The sequence below is a fragment of the Gymnodraco acuticeps genome, unplaced genomic scaffold (genome assembly GCF_902827175.1).
Source record: "Gymnodraco acuticeps unplaced genomic scaffold, fGymAcu1.1, whole genome shotgun sequence".
Taxonomy (NCBI): domain Eukaryota; kingdom Metazoa; phylum Chordata; class Actinopteri; order Perciformes; family Bathydraconidae; genus Gymnodraco; species Gymnodraco acuticeps.
In genome coordinates, this window is record NW_022989979.1 from 850,336 (window position 1) to 867,698 (window position 17,363).

At 43.0% G+C, this 17,363-nt stretch overlaps 2 protein-coding genes across 2 annotated transcripts; both read left to right on the forward strand.

The window, feature by feature from the left end:
* The first annotated feature begins 897 nt into the window (after positions 1-897).
* Positions 898-12,678, forward strand: LOC117543433 (intelectin-like). Its single transcript, XM_034211733.1, is given in 9 exon segments — positions 898-1,012; positions 1,659-1,736; positions 1,877-2,005; positions 4,737-4,879; positions 4,881-4,988; positions 10,349-10,504; positions 11,882-11,999; positions 12,271-12,377; positions 12,466-12,678. Coding segments are annotated over 8 exon segments (981 nt in total). The 5' UTR covers positions 898-1,012; positions 1,659-1,660; the 3' UTR covers positions 12,610-12,678.
* Positions 12,679-14,134: 1,456 nt separating this feature from the next.
* Positions 14,135-16,606, forward strand: LOC117543381 (intelectin-like). The gene is made up of 7 exons (XM_034211613.1): positions 14,135-14,261; positions 14,368-14,526; positions 14,684-14,931; positions 15,206-15,364; positions 15,661-15,778; positions 16,056-16,162; positions 16,408-16,606. The coding sequence occupies exons 1-7, from the start codon at positions 14,135-14,137 to the stop codon at positions 16,549-16,551; spliced, it is 1,062 nt and encodes a 353-aa protein (XP_034067504.1). The 3' UTR covers positions 16,552-16,606.
* The last annotated feature ends 757 nt before the right edge of the window (positions 16,607-17,363 follow it).

Sequence of the window (17,363 nt, forward strand, 5' to 3'; positions counted from 1 at the left end):
ATGTTAATTAACAACTAGTTAATGGTGAATGTGTACCTTAATATAAAGTGTTACCATCATTATTATTATTACGTTACATGTTAAATGTATGACCATTTTTGATCATGCCTCATTTTTATTTGTGACTACACAACTAACAAAAACTGAATCTCCAGAGTGGAAACAAAATAAGAGAGATATATAAGATAAGATAGTACTTTATTGATCCCAATTTGGGAAATGTTTGTGTTCTGAAGATTTTATAGAAAGGACATTTGACACATGTTGTAAAGAGGCAAAATTAAGCCACACCTTTATATCAAGAGACTTCATTATCAAGAAGTAAATGTTTCCAGCGGACAGTCACATGTTGGTGCAGCTGGGAGCACAACGGCTGCCGGTTCTCATTCCTGCTGCTGTTTGATGCAGTTCAATTATTAGTGAACGTGTCTCACAGTGTCTGTTTAACCTCTAAAAATAGTTCAGAGAGGGACACACAGAGACAAACAAAGTTATCATGGTTTGTGTCTTACTGGTCAGAAAATAAGCCTGATACATTCAAGAGGATTCAAGAGGAATATGTATTTTCACCCTCGCAGGAAAGTGAAATTAAGTGGCAAAATGATTTATTGTGTTAGAGGTCTTGAGTATTGTATTTGCATTGTATCTCTTATCAAACAAGCAAGATGTAGCACTGTTTCATAAAGACTGTGCTGCTATCATTAAAACCATTTATAGGTGAAAGACTATAGGATTGTACATTTTGTTGAAATCACAACACAAGAAAGCATCTTGTTACACAGAGTTCAAAATGTGGTAACAGTAAAAATAACATTTGGTTGATGATTAATGATCTGTGCCAGTCAGATTCGCTCAAATTGTAAACTTTGCTCTCACAGGAGACAAATACAAAAACAAATATATATATATGTTTACACACACGGAAAGATATCCTGTTATAACTGCAAAGTGGATGTCCTTTTACCCAGGACAGGATTTACTCTCCAGGGTAACACAGTGCAATTCTATTGAGGTAAACATCTACATTTGGTCATACTGTTAAAGAGCACAGTGATTTGCTGCTACACTGACTATGTAAATATATAATTGATGTCTTTCAGGTGTTTGTGCAGCAATTAAAAACATTTTGTAATATGATTTTAATCCTTCAGATTTTTGTTTCATATGCTCGCGGAAACTTTTATTGTAATTTTCCAAGATTTTAAATGTAATATAGTATTCATAAATATGGGCCTCAGCTATGTTATCAGCAAGGACAACTTTCTTCACTTGGAACTGGTTAGTTTAGGACATTTGTAGATGCATGAGAAGTTATATGTAGGCTACTATATGAATGTGACATTTTTTAATTGATTTGATTTTGATAAAATGTTTTTTTCTTTTATCTTTAAAGGTTTCAATTTTATTTGAAAATGTGATTTCTGTCTTAGACTTTTTATAGTTAAAATCATAAACTTTACACCTTGTGATTTATAGGGCATGGAATAATTTGTTATTTGTTATAGAAATGCAAACAATCTTTTGTTACATTTTTAATCCTTGAGACTTTTGTATAAAACAATTGTATCTAACTAAATGACAATGATTTTTAGATTAATTCTTGTTTGTGTTATAGCATATTGCATCTAGTTTAATATATTTTATATGTTTTTTTACAGAGATGTTATGCTTCACAGTTTTGTTTTGGGTTGTTTTGCTGTCAGTGAAACATGGATTCTGCACCTCTATACAAACAGGTAAAGATAATGAAAAACACAATAACTGCATGTACAAAAGTCTATTGTGCTCATACACTACTTTTCCATATCACTACTATTATATTGTTTATTATTTTTGAATAATATTTTCAGTATACTGTATGTGTTCACCATCACAGGCACAAAGGATGTTAAGAGGTCTCTAAACCTTGGGACAAACTTTGAACATTTAGAGAAATTAAGGAACAGGTCCACGTATGTTGCGAGGAGCTGTAAGGAGATCATAGATAGATATAATGAACATGAAGGTAAGCAATACTTGAAAATTAGACAAATGTTCTTGTGCAATTTAAAATGAAAGTATTTGATTAATTCAATGTGTACTGTAAAACTTCCCTAGAAGACATGTTTTAACTAGGGCTGTCAGTCGATTAAAATATTTAATCGCGATTAATCGCATGATTGTCCATAGTTAATCGCGATTAATCGCAAATTAATCGCACATTTTTGATCTGTTCTAAATGTACCTTAGAGGAATATTTTTCAAGTTTTTAATACTGTTATCAACATATTAGTGGACAAATATGCTTTATGCTAATGTTTATTATCATTTGGGCTCAGTGGCTCAGTGCTCGGACCTATTTTGTTCACATTATATATGCTTCCGTTAGGCAATATTATAAGGAATCATTCTGTAAACTTTCATTGTTATGCGGATGATACTCAACTATATTTATCAATCAAGCCTGATGAAATTAATCATCTAAATAAAATTCAAGACTGCCTTAAGGACTTAAAAACGTGGATGACCTTAAACTTTTTGATGTTAAACACGACCAAAACGAAGTTTTGAAGTTATTGTACTTGGCCCGAAGAATCTACGAAACAAATTATCTAAGGATATACTAACTATGGATGGCATTAATTTGGCCTCCAGTGAGACTGTAAGGAATCTTGGTGTTATATTTGATCAGGATTTATCATTTAACGCCCACATAAAATCAATTTCAAGGACCGCCTACTTCCATCTACGTAACATTGCAAAAATCAGGCATATCTTGCCTCAAAACAATGCAGAGAAACTAGTCCATGCATTTGTTACTTCAAGGCTGGATTATTGTAACTCCTTATTATCAGGGTGTACCAAGAAGTCAGTCGAGTCGCTTCAGCTGATTCAAAATGCTGCAGCTCGTGTACTAACCAGAGTTAGGAAAAGGGACCACATTACTCCTGTTCTGGCTGCCTTACACTGGCTCCCTATAGAACACAGGATAGCATTTAAAATTCTTCTTCTCGCCTACAAAGCCCTTAATGGGCAGGCGCCATCTTACCTTAAAGAACTCATTATACCCTACTGTCCTACTAGGGCATTGCGTTCCAAGAATGCAGGGTTGTTGGTTGTTCCTAGAGTCTCTAAAAGTACAATGGGAGCCAGAGCCTTTTCTTATCAAGCTCCACATTTGTGGAATCAGCTTCCAGTTTGTGTTCGGGCGGCAGACACCCTATCCGTTTTTAAGAGTGCGCTTAAGACCTTCATTTTTGATAAAGCTTATAGTTAGGGCTGATTAGATTCAGCCCCTAGTTTTGCTGATATAGGCTTAGTTTGTCGGGGGACATCTTACTTCTTCCTTCTCTCTGTCTATACCTGTGTACTCTCATGTTCCGATTAACCCAGCTTCCCCAAATGTCTTTCTTTTTGGTGTCTATATACGCCAGGATCCGGAGTCATGGATGAACTTTGCGCTCCTCTGTCCTGGATCGCGAGCCCTGGATCTTGAGTCGTGGCTGTGGTCCTGGATCATAGGTCCTGGATGGATATCCTCGTGGATTCATTTTCCTATTATACACACATGCATTTCCAAACATTTGGACTACCTATGTTGCAAATGTATTATCTTTTCAATTTACACACGGCATCTATTGCACGTCTGTCCGTCCTGGGAGAGGGATCCCTCCTCTGTTGCTCTCCCTGAGGTTTCTCCCATTTTTCCCTTTAAACTGTGGGTTTTCTTTGGAAGTTTTTCCTTGTACGATGTGAGGGTCTAAGGACAGAGGGTGTCATATTGTCATACTGATATTTTGTACAAACTGTAAAGTCCACTGAGACAAATGTAACATTTGTGATATTGGGCTATATAAATAAACATTGATTGATTGATTTGAACAATGACAAATATTCTCATGAATATTAAACACAACAACCTCTGAACATTACAAATATTCGCCTCAATTCAACCTGGAACCTCTCTCATACAATGTGTGTGTGTGTGTGTGTGTGTGTGTGTGTGTGTGTGTGTGTGTGTGTGTGTGTTTGTGTGTGTGTGTGTGTTTGTGTGTGTGTGTGTGTGTGTGTGTGTGTGTGTGTGTGTGTGTGTGTGTGTGTGTGTGTGTGTGTGTGTGTGTGTGTGTGTGTGGTGTGTGTGTGTGTGTGTGTGTGTGTGTGTGTGTGTGTGTGTGTGTGTGTGTGTGTGGTTGGCGCTATGTGCAACTCAATGCATATGCTCGAACGGGAGCTGCGTGGACGCTGCAATCATGTTGCGCACTATCCGTGCTGAGTGTGCTGACTTTTCGTACAATGTCACTGTCTGGCTTCCTGCATAAAGTCAAGTGCTCGGCGCAGTTGTGGCGAAATGTCGCTCCTCTGTTTTCATTTAAACAGCTCCTTCTATCCATTGGCGAAGCTAGCTAGCACCAGATGCTAACAACAACAACGCACGTAAGGTCTCTCTCTCGCTCGCTCGTGCCACACATACACACACCCTCCCGGTCCTCCCAATAGCCAGTCGGTGCCTGCCGGTGAGCGTGGAAGTGTGGTCTGCCACAAGCGGGCGGCAGGAGCGGGGCTGTCAGCATCAGCTTGTAGATGGTATTTTAAACTCGATGCGCTCTGAAACTACGGGGCGGCCAAGGAAAAAAAAAATATATGCGTTAATCGCGTTAAAATAATTAGTGGCGTTAATTTTTTTTTGCGTTAACGCGTTATTAACGCGTTAACTTGACAGCCCTAGTTTTAACTCATATAAACATTGACATTTCCAGATGGGTTGTACTTCCTGACCACTGCTAATGGCATGGTCTATCAGACTTTCTGTGATATGACCACAGCTGGAGGCGGCTGGACGCTGGTGGCGAGCGTCCATGAGAACAGCATCTATGGACGGTGCACAGTGGGAGATCGCTGGTCGGTCCAGCCAACAGGGTAACAATGCTAACCTACCAGATGGAGACGGAAACTGGTCCAACAGAAACACCTTTGGAGCAGCAGAGGGCGCCACCTCGGATGATTTTAAGGTAGGCTACTAGTAGGGAAAGCCATCAGTGCCATTTTCTTTGCGCCTTTAATAGTTTATAATAATAATAATACATTTGATTTATATAGCACACATTAAAAACAACGTCATCTCAAGGTGCTTCACAAAGCAACCAAAAGGAAAAATAATAAAACAAATAAACTAAAAAGATATCTAAAGGAGCATATTGAATAAAATATGGTAATATAAAAAAAGAAAAAAAAAAGTTAAGAGCATAAAAGGTTTCAAATCAAATAAATAAATAAATAAAGTAAAGGACAGTCAGTAAAATGCGGTGCGGAACAGGTGGGTCTTGAGGCATTTCCTAAAAACTGAGAGTGTATGTTCTCTGGAAGCTGATTCCACAGACGTGGACCCAGGGAGGAGAAAGCACGGTCTCCCATGCTGACCAGTTTTGTCCGCGGAAAAGTTTAAAATGCTGCTTTTTATGACGCTTCCCTTATTAGTTACACTGGCATATTTGAATTGCTTGAAACGTCGGTTTTTACCATGCTTTTGTTGTTAAAGAATATGCCGTTTACTGCCTCAAAAACACATAAAAAAGCACTTTTTGCAACGTTCTTTTATGATAATGAGCCCCTTCTGTTTTGCATAGCCAGTATCTGAGTGTATGTGGTCAATCAGCAAAAATAAAACCAGCAGAAAAGAACTCCTGTTAGGATCTGTCTGTGTTGGTGTTTTTCTTGTCTTTTTCTATCTTTGGGTTTCCTGTTTTATTTTGTAAAGTGTTCACCCCCGTTTCCTGCCTGTCTGCTTTCTGTCTGTTTCCCTCCCCGATTACCCGATTGTGTTCACCTGGTACCTCTGTGTTTTCTCCTCCCTCCTCACCTGTCTCGTGTTTATGTGATTAGTCCTGGGTGTATTTAAGTTCTGGGTTTTCTGTCTCTCTTTGTCGGGTTGTCTTTTGTCATGACTAGTTCGTCGGTGAGTGTTCTGTTCTGTCTGTTATCACCTAGCCTTGAAATAAAGGAACTTTCACTTTAATCTGCATTTGGGTCCTACCTGCTTCACACACCGTGACAGTACAACCCGACCAAACAAATGGACCCAGCAGATGATCCATGGGAGGTAGAATTACAGCATTTTACCTTCTATCTGGCTTGCTGCTTCGATTGGTGGAAGGAAGTGTCCAGTGTTCGGCAGAAGAGGGCCGCTCTGGTAGAGGCGCACCGGTTGGCAGCAGAGAAACTATGTTTTGTTGAGTTCTTACCCGACTGGATTTTGGACTTCCTTGAAACATGTGATTCCCGGCCTGCTAGCCCCAGGCATGCTAACTCAATTTCTCCCAATTCCCAACCTGGCACCATACGCCTTGGTGGGTTCCGCCTGAAGTCAACCCGTGCTTCTGCCCCAGTTCCTGCTCCTGTCCAGGAGTCGTATTCCGGAACTCGTCAGGCTTATAGAGGTCCACGGAGTATTCAGGAGGCTGCTAAGAGGAGTCGTCGCAGGGCCAGGCTGGCAGCCCGAGCCCCAGCGGCCGTTGTTCCGGCTCCAGTGCAAGCCCCAACAGCCATGGTTCCGGCTCCAGTGCCGGCCCCAGCAGCCATGTTTCCGGCTCCAAAACCAGCCCACACAGCCATGATCCAGGCTCCAGTACAGGCCCCAACAGCCATGGTCCCTGCACCAGAGCTGGCCCATACAGCCATGGTTCCGGCCCCAGTTCCAGCCATGGTTCTGGCTCAAGTACCGGCTCCAGCAGTCATGGTCCCGACTCCAGCACCTCGTCTCCTGCTGGCTCCCCAGCCGACGCCAGCTCCCCGAGTCTTGTCGGCGTACCGGCCGACTCCAGCACCTCGTCTCCTGTTGGCTCTCCAGCCAACACCAGCTCCCCGAGTCTGGTCGGTGTACCGGCCGACTCCAGCACCTCGTCTCCTGCTGGCTCCCCAGCCGACGCCAGCTCCCCGAGTCTTGTCGGCGTACCGGCCGACTCCAGCACCTCGTCTCCTGCTGGCTCCCCAGACGACGCCAGCTCCCCGTGTCCTGTCGGCGTACCGACCGACACAAGTTCCCTCTCAAGTCCCCTCTCCAGTTCCTACCCGAGTCCCCTCTCCAGTTCCTACCCGAGTCCCCTCTCCAGTTCCTACCCGAGTTCCCTCTCGGGTCCCCTCTCGAGTCCCCTCTCGAGTCCCTTCTCGAGTTCCCTCTCGAGATTCCTCTCAAGTCACCTCTCGAGTCTCCTCTCGAGTTCCCTCTCGAGATTCCTCTCAAGTCACCTCTCCAGTCAACTCTCAAGTTTCCTCTCGAGTCCCATCTCAAGTCACCTCTCGAGTCACCTCTCGAGTCCCCTCTCCAGTTCCTTCTCAAGTCCCCTCTCCAGTTTCTTCTCAAGTCCCCTCTACAGTTCCCTCCCGAGTCCCCTCACCAGTTTCCTCTCAAGTTCCTTCTCAAGTCCCCTCTCCAGTTTCCTCTCAAGTTCCTTCTCGAGTCACCTCTCAAGTCCCCTCTCGAGTCACCTCTCGAGTTCCATCTCTAGTCCCTTCTCAAGTCCCTCCTCTAGTCACTTCTCTAGTCCCCTCTCTGGTCCCTTCCCGAGTCCCTCCTCTAGTCCCATCTCTAGTCCCTACTCAAGTCCCTCCTCTAGTCAATTCTCTAGTCCCTCCTCTAGTCCCTCCTCTAGTCCCCTCTCCAGTCCCCTCCTCTAGTCCCTCTTCGAGTCCCCTCTCTAGTTCCCCTCTCGAGTCCCCTCTCGAGTTCCCTTCTCTAGTCCTTTCCCTAGTCCCTCCTCTAGTCCCCTCTCCAGTCCCCTCTCCAGTTCCCTCTCGAGTTCCCTCTCGAGTTCCCTCTCGAGTCCCCTCTCGAGTTCCCTCCTCTAGTCCCTCCTTTAGTCCCCTCTCTAGTCCCTCCTCTAGTCCTCTCTCTAGTCCCTCTTCGAGTTCCCTTCTCTAGTTCCTCCTCTAGTCCCTCCTCTAGTCTCTCCTCTAGTCCCCTCTCTAGTTCCCCTCTCGAGTCTCCTCTCGAGTCCCCTCTCGAGTCACGTCTCAAGTCCCTACCCAATGTCCTGGTCCGTTGGAGGTTCCGCTGGGGGTCCTGCCAACTCCATGTCCTGTCCCGTTGGAGGTCCCGTCGACTACTCCTCTGCCGGGGGTCCTACCAATCGTATGTCTGTCCCGTTGGAGGTCCCGCCGTCTACTCTCCTGCCGGGGGTCCTGCCAACCCATTGTCCTGTCCCGTTGGAGGGCCCGCCGTCTACTCTCCTGCCGGGGGTCCTGCCAACCCTTTGTCCTGTCTCGTTGGAGGTCCCGCCGTCTACTCTCCTGCCGGGGGTCCTGCCAACCCTTTGTCCTGTGCCGTTGGAGGCCCCGCCGACTACTCTCCTGCCGGGGGTCCTGCCAACCCTTTGTCCTGTCCCCTTGGAGGTCCCGCCGTCTACTCTCCTGCCGGGGGGTCCTGCCAGCTCCTTGTCCTGTCTCGTTGGAGGTCCCACCGACTACTCTCCTGCCGGGGGTCCTGCCAACCCTTTGTCCTGTGCTGTTGGAGGCCCCGCCGTCTACTCTCCTGCCGGGGGTCCTGCCAGCTCCTTGTCCTGTCTCGTTGGAGGTCCCGCCGACTACTCTCCTGCCGGGGGTCCTGCCAACCCTTTGTCCTGTGCCGTTGGAGGCCCCGCCGACTACTCTCCTGCCGGGGGTCCTGCCAACCCTTTGTCCTGTCCCGTTGGAGGTCCCGCCGTCTACTCTCCTGCCGGGGGTCCTGCCAACCCTTTGTCCTGTGCCGTTGGAGGCCCCGCCGACTACTCTCCTGCCGGGGGTCCTGCCAACCCTTTGTCCTGTGCCGTTGGAGGCCCCGCCGACTAGTCTCCTGCCGGGGGTCCTGCCAACCCTTTGTCCTGTCCCGTTGGAGGTCCCGCCGTCTACTCTCCTGCCGGGGGTCCTGCCAACCCTTTGTCCTGTGCCGTTGGAGGCCCCGCCGACTACTCTCCTGCCGGGGGTCCTGCCAACCCTTTGTCCTGTGCCATTGGAGGCCCCGCCGACTACTCTCCTGCCGGGGGTCCTACCAACTCCTTGTCCTGTTCCGTTGGAGGCCCCGCCATCCTCTGTCTCGCCGGGGGTCCTGCCAATCCCGTGTCCTGGTCCTCTTCCGTGGGGGATCCTGCCGAGGCCTGTCCCACCAGCTCCGGTTCCTGTCCGGCCGACACCGGGTCCTGCCCGGCCTCCGGCGCTGGCCCGTCAGCGCCTTCCTGCCCGGCCTCCGGTGCTCTCTGGTCTTCGCCCTCGAGGCCGGCCCCCTGAGAGCCGTGGTCTTCGCCCTCGATCCCGGTCCTCTGTGAGCCGTGGTCTTCGCCCGCGATCCCGGCCCCCTGACTCTTCCTGCCGCTGCCCTCGTCCTCGAGCCCGGCCCCCTGACTCTTCCTGCCGCGGCCTTTGCCCTCGAGCCCGGCCCCCTGACTTTCCCGGCCGCGGTCCTCGCCCTCATGCTCGGCCCCCCCGAGTTCGCCCGCGATGGCCTTCGCCCCTCCATAACCCCCACCTTGAACTCTGCCTTGCCCCCGGGCCGTCCGCCCGAATACCCCTTTTTGAACTCTGCCTTGCCCCCGGGCCGTCCGCCCGAGAACCCCTCCTTGAACTCTGCCTTGCCCACGGGCCGTCCGCCCGAGATCCCTTCCTGGTCCTCTGCTGTGCTCCTGGGCGGTCAGCTCAGTCCCGTCCTCCAGACCCCCTCCACCCACCCTGGTGGCTTAGTGATGCGTCCCTCCTCCGGACCCCCTCCACTCACCCTGCTTAAGGTTTTGGACTTTTTGTTTTGTTTTGGGACGTCTGGAATCCGTCCCTTGAGGGGGGGGGTACTGTTAGGATCTGTCTGTGTTGGTGTTTTTCTTGTCTTTTTCTATCTTTGGGTTTCCTGTTTTATTTTGTAAAGTGTTCACCCCCGTTTCCTGCCTGTCTGCTTTCTGTCTGTTTCCCTCCCCGATTACCCGATTGTGTTCACCTGGTACCTCTGTGTTTTCTCCTCCCTCCTCACCTGTCTCGTGTTTATGTGATTAGTCCTGGGTGTATTTAAGTTCTGGGTTTTCTGTCTCTCTTTGTCGGGTTGTCTTTTGTCATGACTAGTTCGTCGGTGAGTGTTCTGTTCTGTCTGTTATCACCTAGCCTTGAAATAAAGGAACTTTCACTTTAATCTGCATTTGGGTCCTACCTGCTTCACACACCGTGACAACTCCTGTGTTTTCAGCAACTATAAAGCACAACAAATTGCATTTTGTAACTGATAAAGAAAGCGTCATGGACTTCAAGCTTGAAATATTGCTCATAAATGTATTTTTTATCTCACAAGCACATCTGTTTATGAACAATATGATATCTAAGCCACAGTTGCCATTTTGACAGTAGTGTGTAACCTCCACAGAATCCAGGCTATGATATCATGGCAGAAGACATATCTGTGTGGCACGTTCCCAACAACCTCCGACTGGAGCACTGGAACCTGGCAGCCATCCTCCGCTACCACACTGAGACCCACTTTCTGCGCCTGTATGGAGGAAACCTCTTTCAGATGTTCACGGTAACTTGTGTAGTTGTGCATTGTGTGTTATGTTAAATCACAGCGGTGGAACCTGACTAATTATATTTACTCAAGAAAAATGTAGGTATGTGTGTCTACTGTGAGTGTTTCCATGTTATGCTCCTTCATATTGTTAATCCACCATGTCAGAGTATGTATTGTACTTTTCTAATCCATGGTATATTTAAAAGCATTGGTTAATAAATAATTAACAAATAGTAAATTCAGATAAGTACAAATATAATTAACATGATGTATTATTATAGATTAGGCCAACCCGGTATCACGGCAAGACGTGAACATGTGACGATTTACCATGCTGGGAGACGTGAAGATGTCACGATTTCGTCCCTTGAAACGTGACAGTTACACGGTATTGTTAACCCATGTTAACCAGTGGAGAAATACCCGGAAATGCCAAGCAAATGCTACCCCGACGGTCGGTTGTTATTGTCAATATTAATATAATGATTCATTTTTTAATATTCACACTCGATTACGCCGATTTTCTTGTTGCCCCAGCTGGTCGACACCTCTTTTAGCAGAAACAAAGCCTACATTAATGTATTAAATCGATGTTAATCCATGCGTGTGGATGTGGAATTAACGGACGTGACGTTGTGCGATTGCGTTGCCAGGTAACAGCTTCGGTTCATGTTAATTTACAAACTCTTCAACTACAACCGTAGTTATATTTAAAAACATGTTAGAAGGCCTCACAAAATACTTTAATGTAAATTAAAATGTAAATGTGAAGGAATGTGTGTATAACAAAATACATCCGTCATAAACGAAACCGGAAACAGACGGCATTTCCGGGTATTTCTCCACTGGTTAACATGGGTTAACAATACCGTGTAACTGTCACGTTTGAAGGGACGAAATCGTGACATCTTCAGGTCTCCCAGCATGGTACATCGTCACATGTTGGATTAAGCAACATGGCAGTATATATATATATATATTTTAATTGCTTCCAGCTTTACCTTTTTTTTTTTACTATGTACCGATCAACAATTGTAATCCATTTACTGTATATATAAACCACAAACAAATAAGTCACATGAACTCACAAAACATCAATCACTTATGTGACTCCGAGAGCCTACGATTGTTTAAATCATGGGGATTGACTGTGAGTGTGGGGGGGAAGAAGTATTTTTTGTCCTTTGTCACTCAGTTTAAGAGTGTAGTTCAGGGGATAGGGATGTGTGAAAGTAAAGTTGTAAAGTTCTGTTTTTCCAGTCCAGAGTGTGGTGTGTGGGTGTAGAGTGCAAGAGGAGGGGACATTATATTCCCCTGTCCTGCTACAACATATATTGCTACTTTACAGGCTAAAATATTTTACTACGACTACATACTGCATTTATCTTCTAGCAATAACCAGTAAGATACAACGTCGACTCCCCCAGCAACAGAGGGCCAGCAATTCCCATTGTGTATGACCATGGAGACAAAGAGTCCACCAAAATGTTATATGGACCCAATCCAAGAGGTAAAACTCTAATATAGTGGAATGAAGATAATATAGAGCTTTTCAACCATCATGTATGAGCATCTATATCACTAATTACTTGAATTACTAATTTTATCAGATTTCCTAAAACAATTAATTTATACATTTAATCAAAAAACAGGAATTATTAAATCTTTAATAACAATGTTATCCTTGAATGACCAAATAGAAGACACCAACTTACTAAACCACATTTCTCCTGCTGTAATCAAAGGTACATTTTTTTTTAATTGTGTATTTTTCTTATAAGGGGAGTTTGAACCAGGTTTCATCACATTCAGAGCAATAAACAATGAACGTGCAGCCATGGCTATCTGCTCCGGGGTCAAGCCGGTCCGTGCATACAACACTGAACATGTGAGTCTCGTCTCAACCCATTTTCACTCTTCTACTGTCTGTCAACACAGCAAGTGTTACACATACTGTTGCTTCTGTGTGTCTCCAGTACTGTATAGGAGGAGGGGGCTATTTTCACATTGATCAGTGTGGGGACTTCCCATCATTTGACTGGGACAGATTGGGAAGGGAGCAAGGCTGGAGTGCCTCCAAAGAGATGACTGAGGCTGCTGTTTTACTCTTCTACCGCTGAGAGGACTATTTGCACATGCACAGCTATGGATTTTATGACATGTCAGCCTAGCCAACAATCACAGTTGAAGACAAATCACAGCATGTTACAAAAACAAGACATGTGTTTCTGCATATGCCCATTAAAGAAAACAACTAATATTATAGTAAACAGTAATAATAAACAGTTATTTGTAATGAAGGCGCACAACAGCAAATAGAGTTATCAAACTGCATTTAGGAAGCAATTTGAGTTCAAAGTGTCTTAAACTTCTTTATCATGCTTTCAGTTGCTCAAAGCCCCTCTGTGATATTCTCTGACCTGTATACACACACAGATAATGTTAGTGAAAGAATCTAACTCCCACAGTGGTGAAGTTGTTCAGGAGGTGACCCAGCTGAAAAAAAGACACAAGTAAAACAGAGGAATGTAACCTCTGCAATTAGCCTGCACTGTTCTGATATATAAATGTTCAGTATTTTAAAGTACATTTTAACTGATGTATTATTGGGTTGCACTTACATTGACCTTTCATGAAGAGTCTGCTTGATTCATGTTTGGTATGATGGAACCGCAATAATAACATGTTTATGTCTTTGTATATTTCATTTATCAAGTGACTTTAACTATTACAGTTTCTCAATAAATTATACATTTAATCACATGAAATAAGGTCACTTAAAATATGCTTTTTATGTCCTATGCATGACTCTGTTCCAGCTTTTCCGAAGGCTGTGACAACAAAAGAAAAAAAGATGTTCCTATGATTTATATATAAGTTAGTATCAAGCTAGCGATTCTAACGACCCCCAGACAGGGAAGAAGCTTGCATTGGCATTGCCCTTTAGTACAGTATATTAAGACAGAAATTGAGTTTTACAAAACATTTTAATTTGTTTTCCATATTAGTATTGATAAGGAAACATAATAGTTATATTAGCAATATATTAATCTTTCCATTACACCTCACCCCTATCATTTGATGGGTTTGATATATGGCAGTAAGTAAGCTATAAGTTAACCAAAGTACAGTCAGGGAATAAGATAACAGAGGACCTTTGGTATCATTACCGTATTACGACTCCATATTTGGAGTATTTTTTGCGAACAGTTTCCTTGTCCGAGAGATGTTACGGTAAGTAACATAATAAATGGTGAAGAAACATTAATCAATTTGCACTTTGATCACAGGTTGGACTCTTAAACAAGGACATAAATAGTTGTGAAAATCAAGAATTAGCACAACACTTCTTACAGCGATCAACGCAGGTACTGTTAAAGGTACAGTATGTGTAATGTAATGTTATGTAGTATTTCTAAAATATGCATAACACAGACTGTATAAAATAGGATTTGACACCTGGTGGACCTTCTTTAATGTTGGAATTTATTTTGTGATAAACCTCTCAATAATGTTAAGCTGGAAAGAACATTAAGACAATCTAACAGTGGACGAATTATTCTCAGGCAAATTTCAGATTTTGGTGGATAGATTTATCACGTTTAAATGACTTTGTGTGTATGGGATAACATTATATGTGGTATTATGTATGCACCTTTAACATTTAAATGCATTTTCTTTCTCACAGAAATGTTATTCCACGTACTTTTGTCATTGGTGGTTTTGGTTTCAGTGGAAGACGCTTCCCTTGCAGCTTCTACTTTACAAATAGGTAAAAAAACAACACATAACATCAAATGCTTGTGCATGTTTCTTCCCTAACATATGTATATTTCTGTTATCGAATTTATTTATTGTTTAAAATGTGGCTTTTTCAGAAGATGAAGAGCTCACCCACACAGAAGCCATCAGAGATGATGAGATGAGTCAGAACCTGACCAGGACGAACTTTGAACAATTGGAGAAACTGAGCAACAGGTCCAGATATGTAGCGAGGAGCTGTAAGGAGATCCAGGACAGATATAATGAACATGAAGGTAAGCAGGCATAGCCTTTTGGTTTATTTGTGCAATATATGAAAAGGAGAAAAAAACGAACTTGTCCAATGGAAAAATAAATTAGATGAATTCAACGTGTACTGTAAAACTTCCCTAGAAGACATGTTTTAACTCATATAAACACTGACATTTCCAGATGGGTTGTACTTCCTGACCACTGCTAATGGCATGGTCTATCAGACTTTCTGTGATATGACCACAGCTGGAGGCGGCTGGACGCTGGTGGCGAGCGTCCATGAGAACAGCATCTATGGACGGTGCACAGTGGGAGATCGCTGGTCCAGCCAACAGGGTAACAATGCTAACCTACCAGATGGAGACGGAAACTGGTCCAACAGAAACACCTTTGGAGCAGCAGAGGGCGCCACCTCGGATGATTTTAAGGTATACGGACAGAGACGTGCTGCATTATTATTCTCTCTTGACCATTGACAAACACATTGCTGAAATGGGATTTCAAAGAATCTGAAATATTTGAATATAAGTTGTTTTTCGAAAACAACGGTGGAATAGTAATTAGTAGCATGGTCCAAGGCAAGCCAGCTGTTACAATAAGAATTATTATCTTAACTGAACTCTTGTGTGTTGAGAGTGTGTCTGCCTCCCAAACAGGAGTTGGTTCCATAGCACCACTTGTCATAATATATCACTTCCACAGAATCCAGGCTACTATGAAATCAGGGCAGAAGACATGTCTGTGTGGCACGTTCCCAACAACTTCCCACTGGAGCACTGGAACCTGGCAGCCATCCTCCGCTACCACACTGAGAACCACTTCCTCCGCCTGTATGGAGGAAACCTCTTTCAGATGTTCTCGGTAACTTGTGTAGTTGTTTTTGTACTTTTTTACTTCATGGCATATTTAAAAGCATGAGTTAATACTTTGTAAATTCAAATACGTAATACAAAATATAATTAACATGATGTCTTATTAAAGATTAGGCAACATGGCAGTATATATTTTCTAAAATGGCTTCCAACTACAGTAGGCCTATACCTTTACAACCGTGCACCGATCCACAATTGTAATCCATTTATTTAACATATATTGCTACTTTACAGGGTAAAATATTTGACTACGACTACATACTGTATATTATGACATTCTTCCAGCAATATCCAGTAAGATACAACGTTGGCTCCCCCAGCAACAGAGGGCCAGCAATTCCCATTGTGTATGACCATGGAGACAAAGAGTCCACCAAAATGTTATATGGACCCAATCCAAGAGGTAAAACTCTAATATAGTGGAATGGAGATATTATAGAGCTTTTCAACCATCATGTATGAGCATGTATATCACTAATTACTTGAATTACTAATTTGATCAGATTTCCTAAAACAATTAATTTATACATTTAATCAAAACACAGGAATTATGAAATCTTTAACATACAAGTTTAATAACAATGTTATCCTTGAATGACTAAATAGAAGACACCAACTTACTAAACAAAATGTGTCCTGCTGTAATCAATTAATTAATTGTGTATTTTTCCTATTATAAGGGGAGTTTGAACCAGGTTTCCTCACATTCAGAGCAATAAACAATGAACGTGCAGCCATGGCTATCTGCTCCGGGGTCAAGCCGGTCCGTGGATACAACACTGAACATGTGAGTCTAAACCCATTTTCTTCTATTGTCTGTCAACACAGCAAGTGTTCAGAATCAGAATCAGAATACCTTTATTAGTCCCACAGAGGGGATATTAACATTGTTAGAGCAGAAAAGAACCAAAGACAGCTTAATGTTACCTAAGAAGCATGCATAAAAAAATATTAAAGATTAAAAAATGATAATAAAAAATACACATCCTGTAACAAATACTTACACATACTGTTGCTTCTGTGTGTCTCCAGTACTGTATAGGAGGAGGGGGCTATTTCTACACTGATCAGTGTGGGGACTTCCCATCATTTGACTGGGACAGATTGGGAAGGGAGCAAGGCTGGAGTGCCTCCAAAGAGATGACTGAGGCTGCTGTTTTACTCTTCTACCGCTGAGAGGACTATTTGCTGATGTAGCTGAGACCATGTTATAAATAACAGTTTTCACTTTACCCGGTTATAATTTAGATTTTTCTTCTGTCTGAATGAATATTAGATTAAAATCAATTAAGAACCATACTCGTGCCTCTTACAGTTTTTTTTAATTGAGCTGCATTCCAGCAGATGGTATTTTAAATGCATTTCCAAATACTTTTTTTATTGATTTAGAGTTCATATACTATTTTTTCAGCATTGTATAGAACAATTTACTTTTATTCCACTGGCTGTAAGGTAAGTTTTGTCCATGAGGGTGAGATTGATTATAAAAAAAGTACATTTTATTAGTTGCACATATTACAGCTTTTATCAAATACAAGCTAGTCTCATCCACGTTTGACTTGATGAAGTTTCCACTGAGACCATCAGGTTTTTATTATCATTGAATATTTCGTTTTTTATTTCAATTCAGTAGGAGTCTCTGGGATTGAAACATTTGCAACAGCAAACATTTGATTATTTTGAACATAGTAAATTATGTATAAGTTTGTAAGAAAATAAAGTTATTATACTAAGCATAGCATTGAGGGTGCAAAATATTACTTGTTAGCAATTATAACAAAACCATTTTTAAATAAACTTGATTTCAATAATTTTGATAAAAACAAAAAACAAAGATGTGATAGTTCATCTCTCAGTACATTTCAAAGTCTCTGCTATGTCTGTGCTGTAAAAAGATTCAAGTGAGGAGAAAGCCATATTGTACATATGCTATAAAATAAGAAAATTACATTGAAAGGATAATGGAAGATTACCGTCCACATTATTGT

Coding starts and splice junctions, on each gene's coding strand:
- LOC117543381 (XM_034211613.1), top strand. CDS start 14,135: ATGTATGCACCTTTAACATTTAAATGCATTTTCTTTCTCACAGAAATG. Junction 14,262..14,367: donor AGCTTCTACTTTACAAATAG/GTAAAAAAACAA, acceptor TGGCTTTTTCAG/AAGATGAAGAGCTCACCCAC. Junction 16,163..16,407: donor GTGGATACAACACTGAACAT/GTGAGTCTAAAC, acceptor GTGTGTCTCCAG/TACTGTATAGGAGGAGGGGG.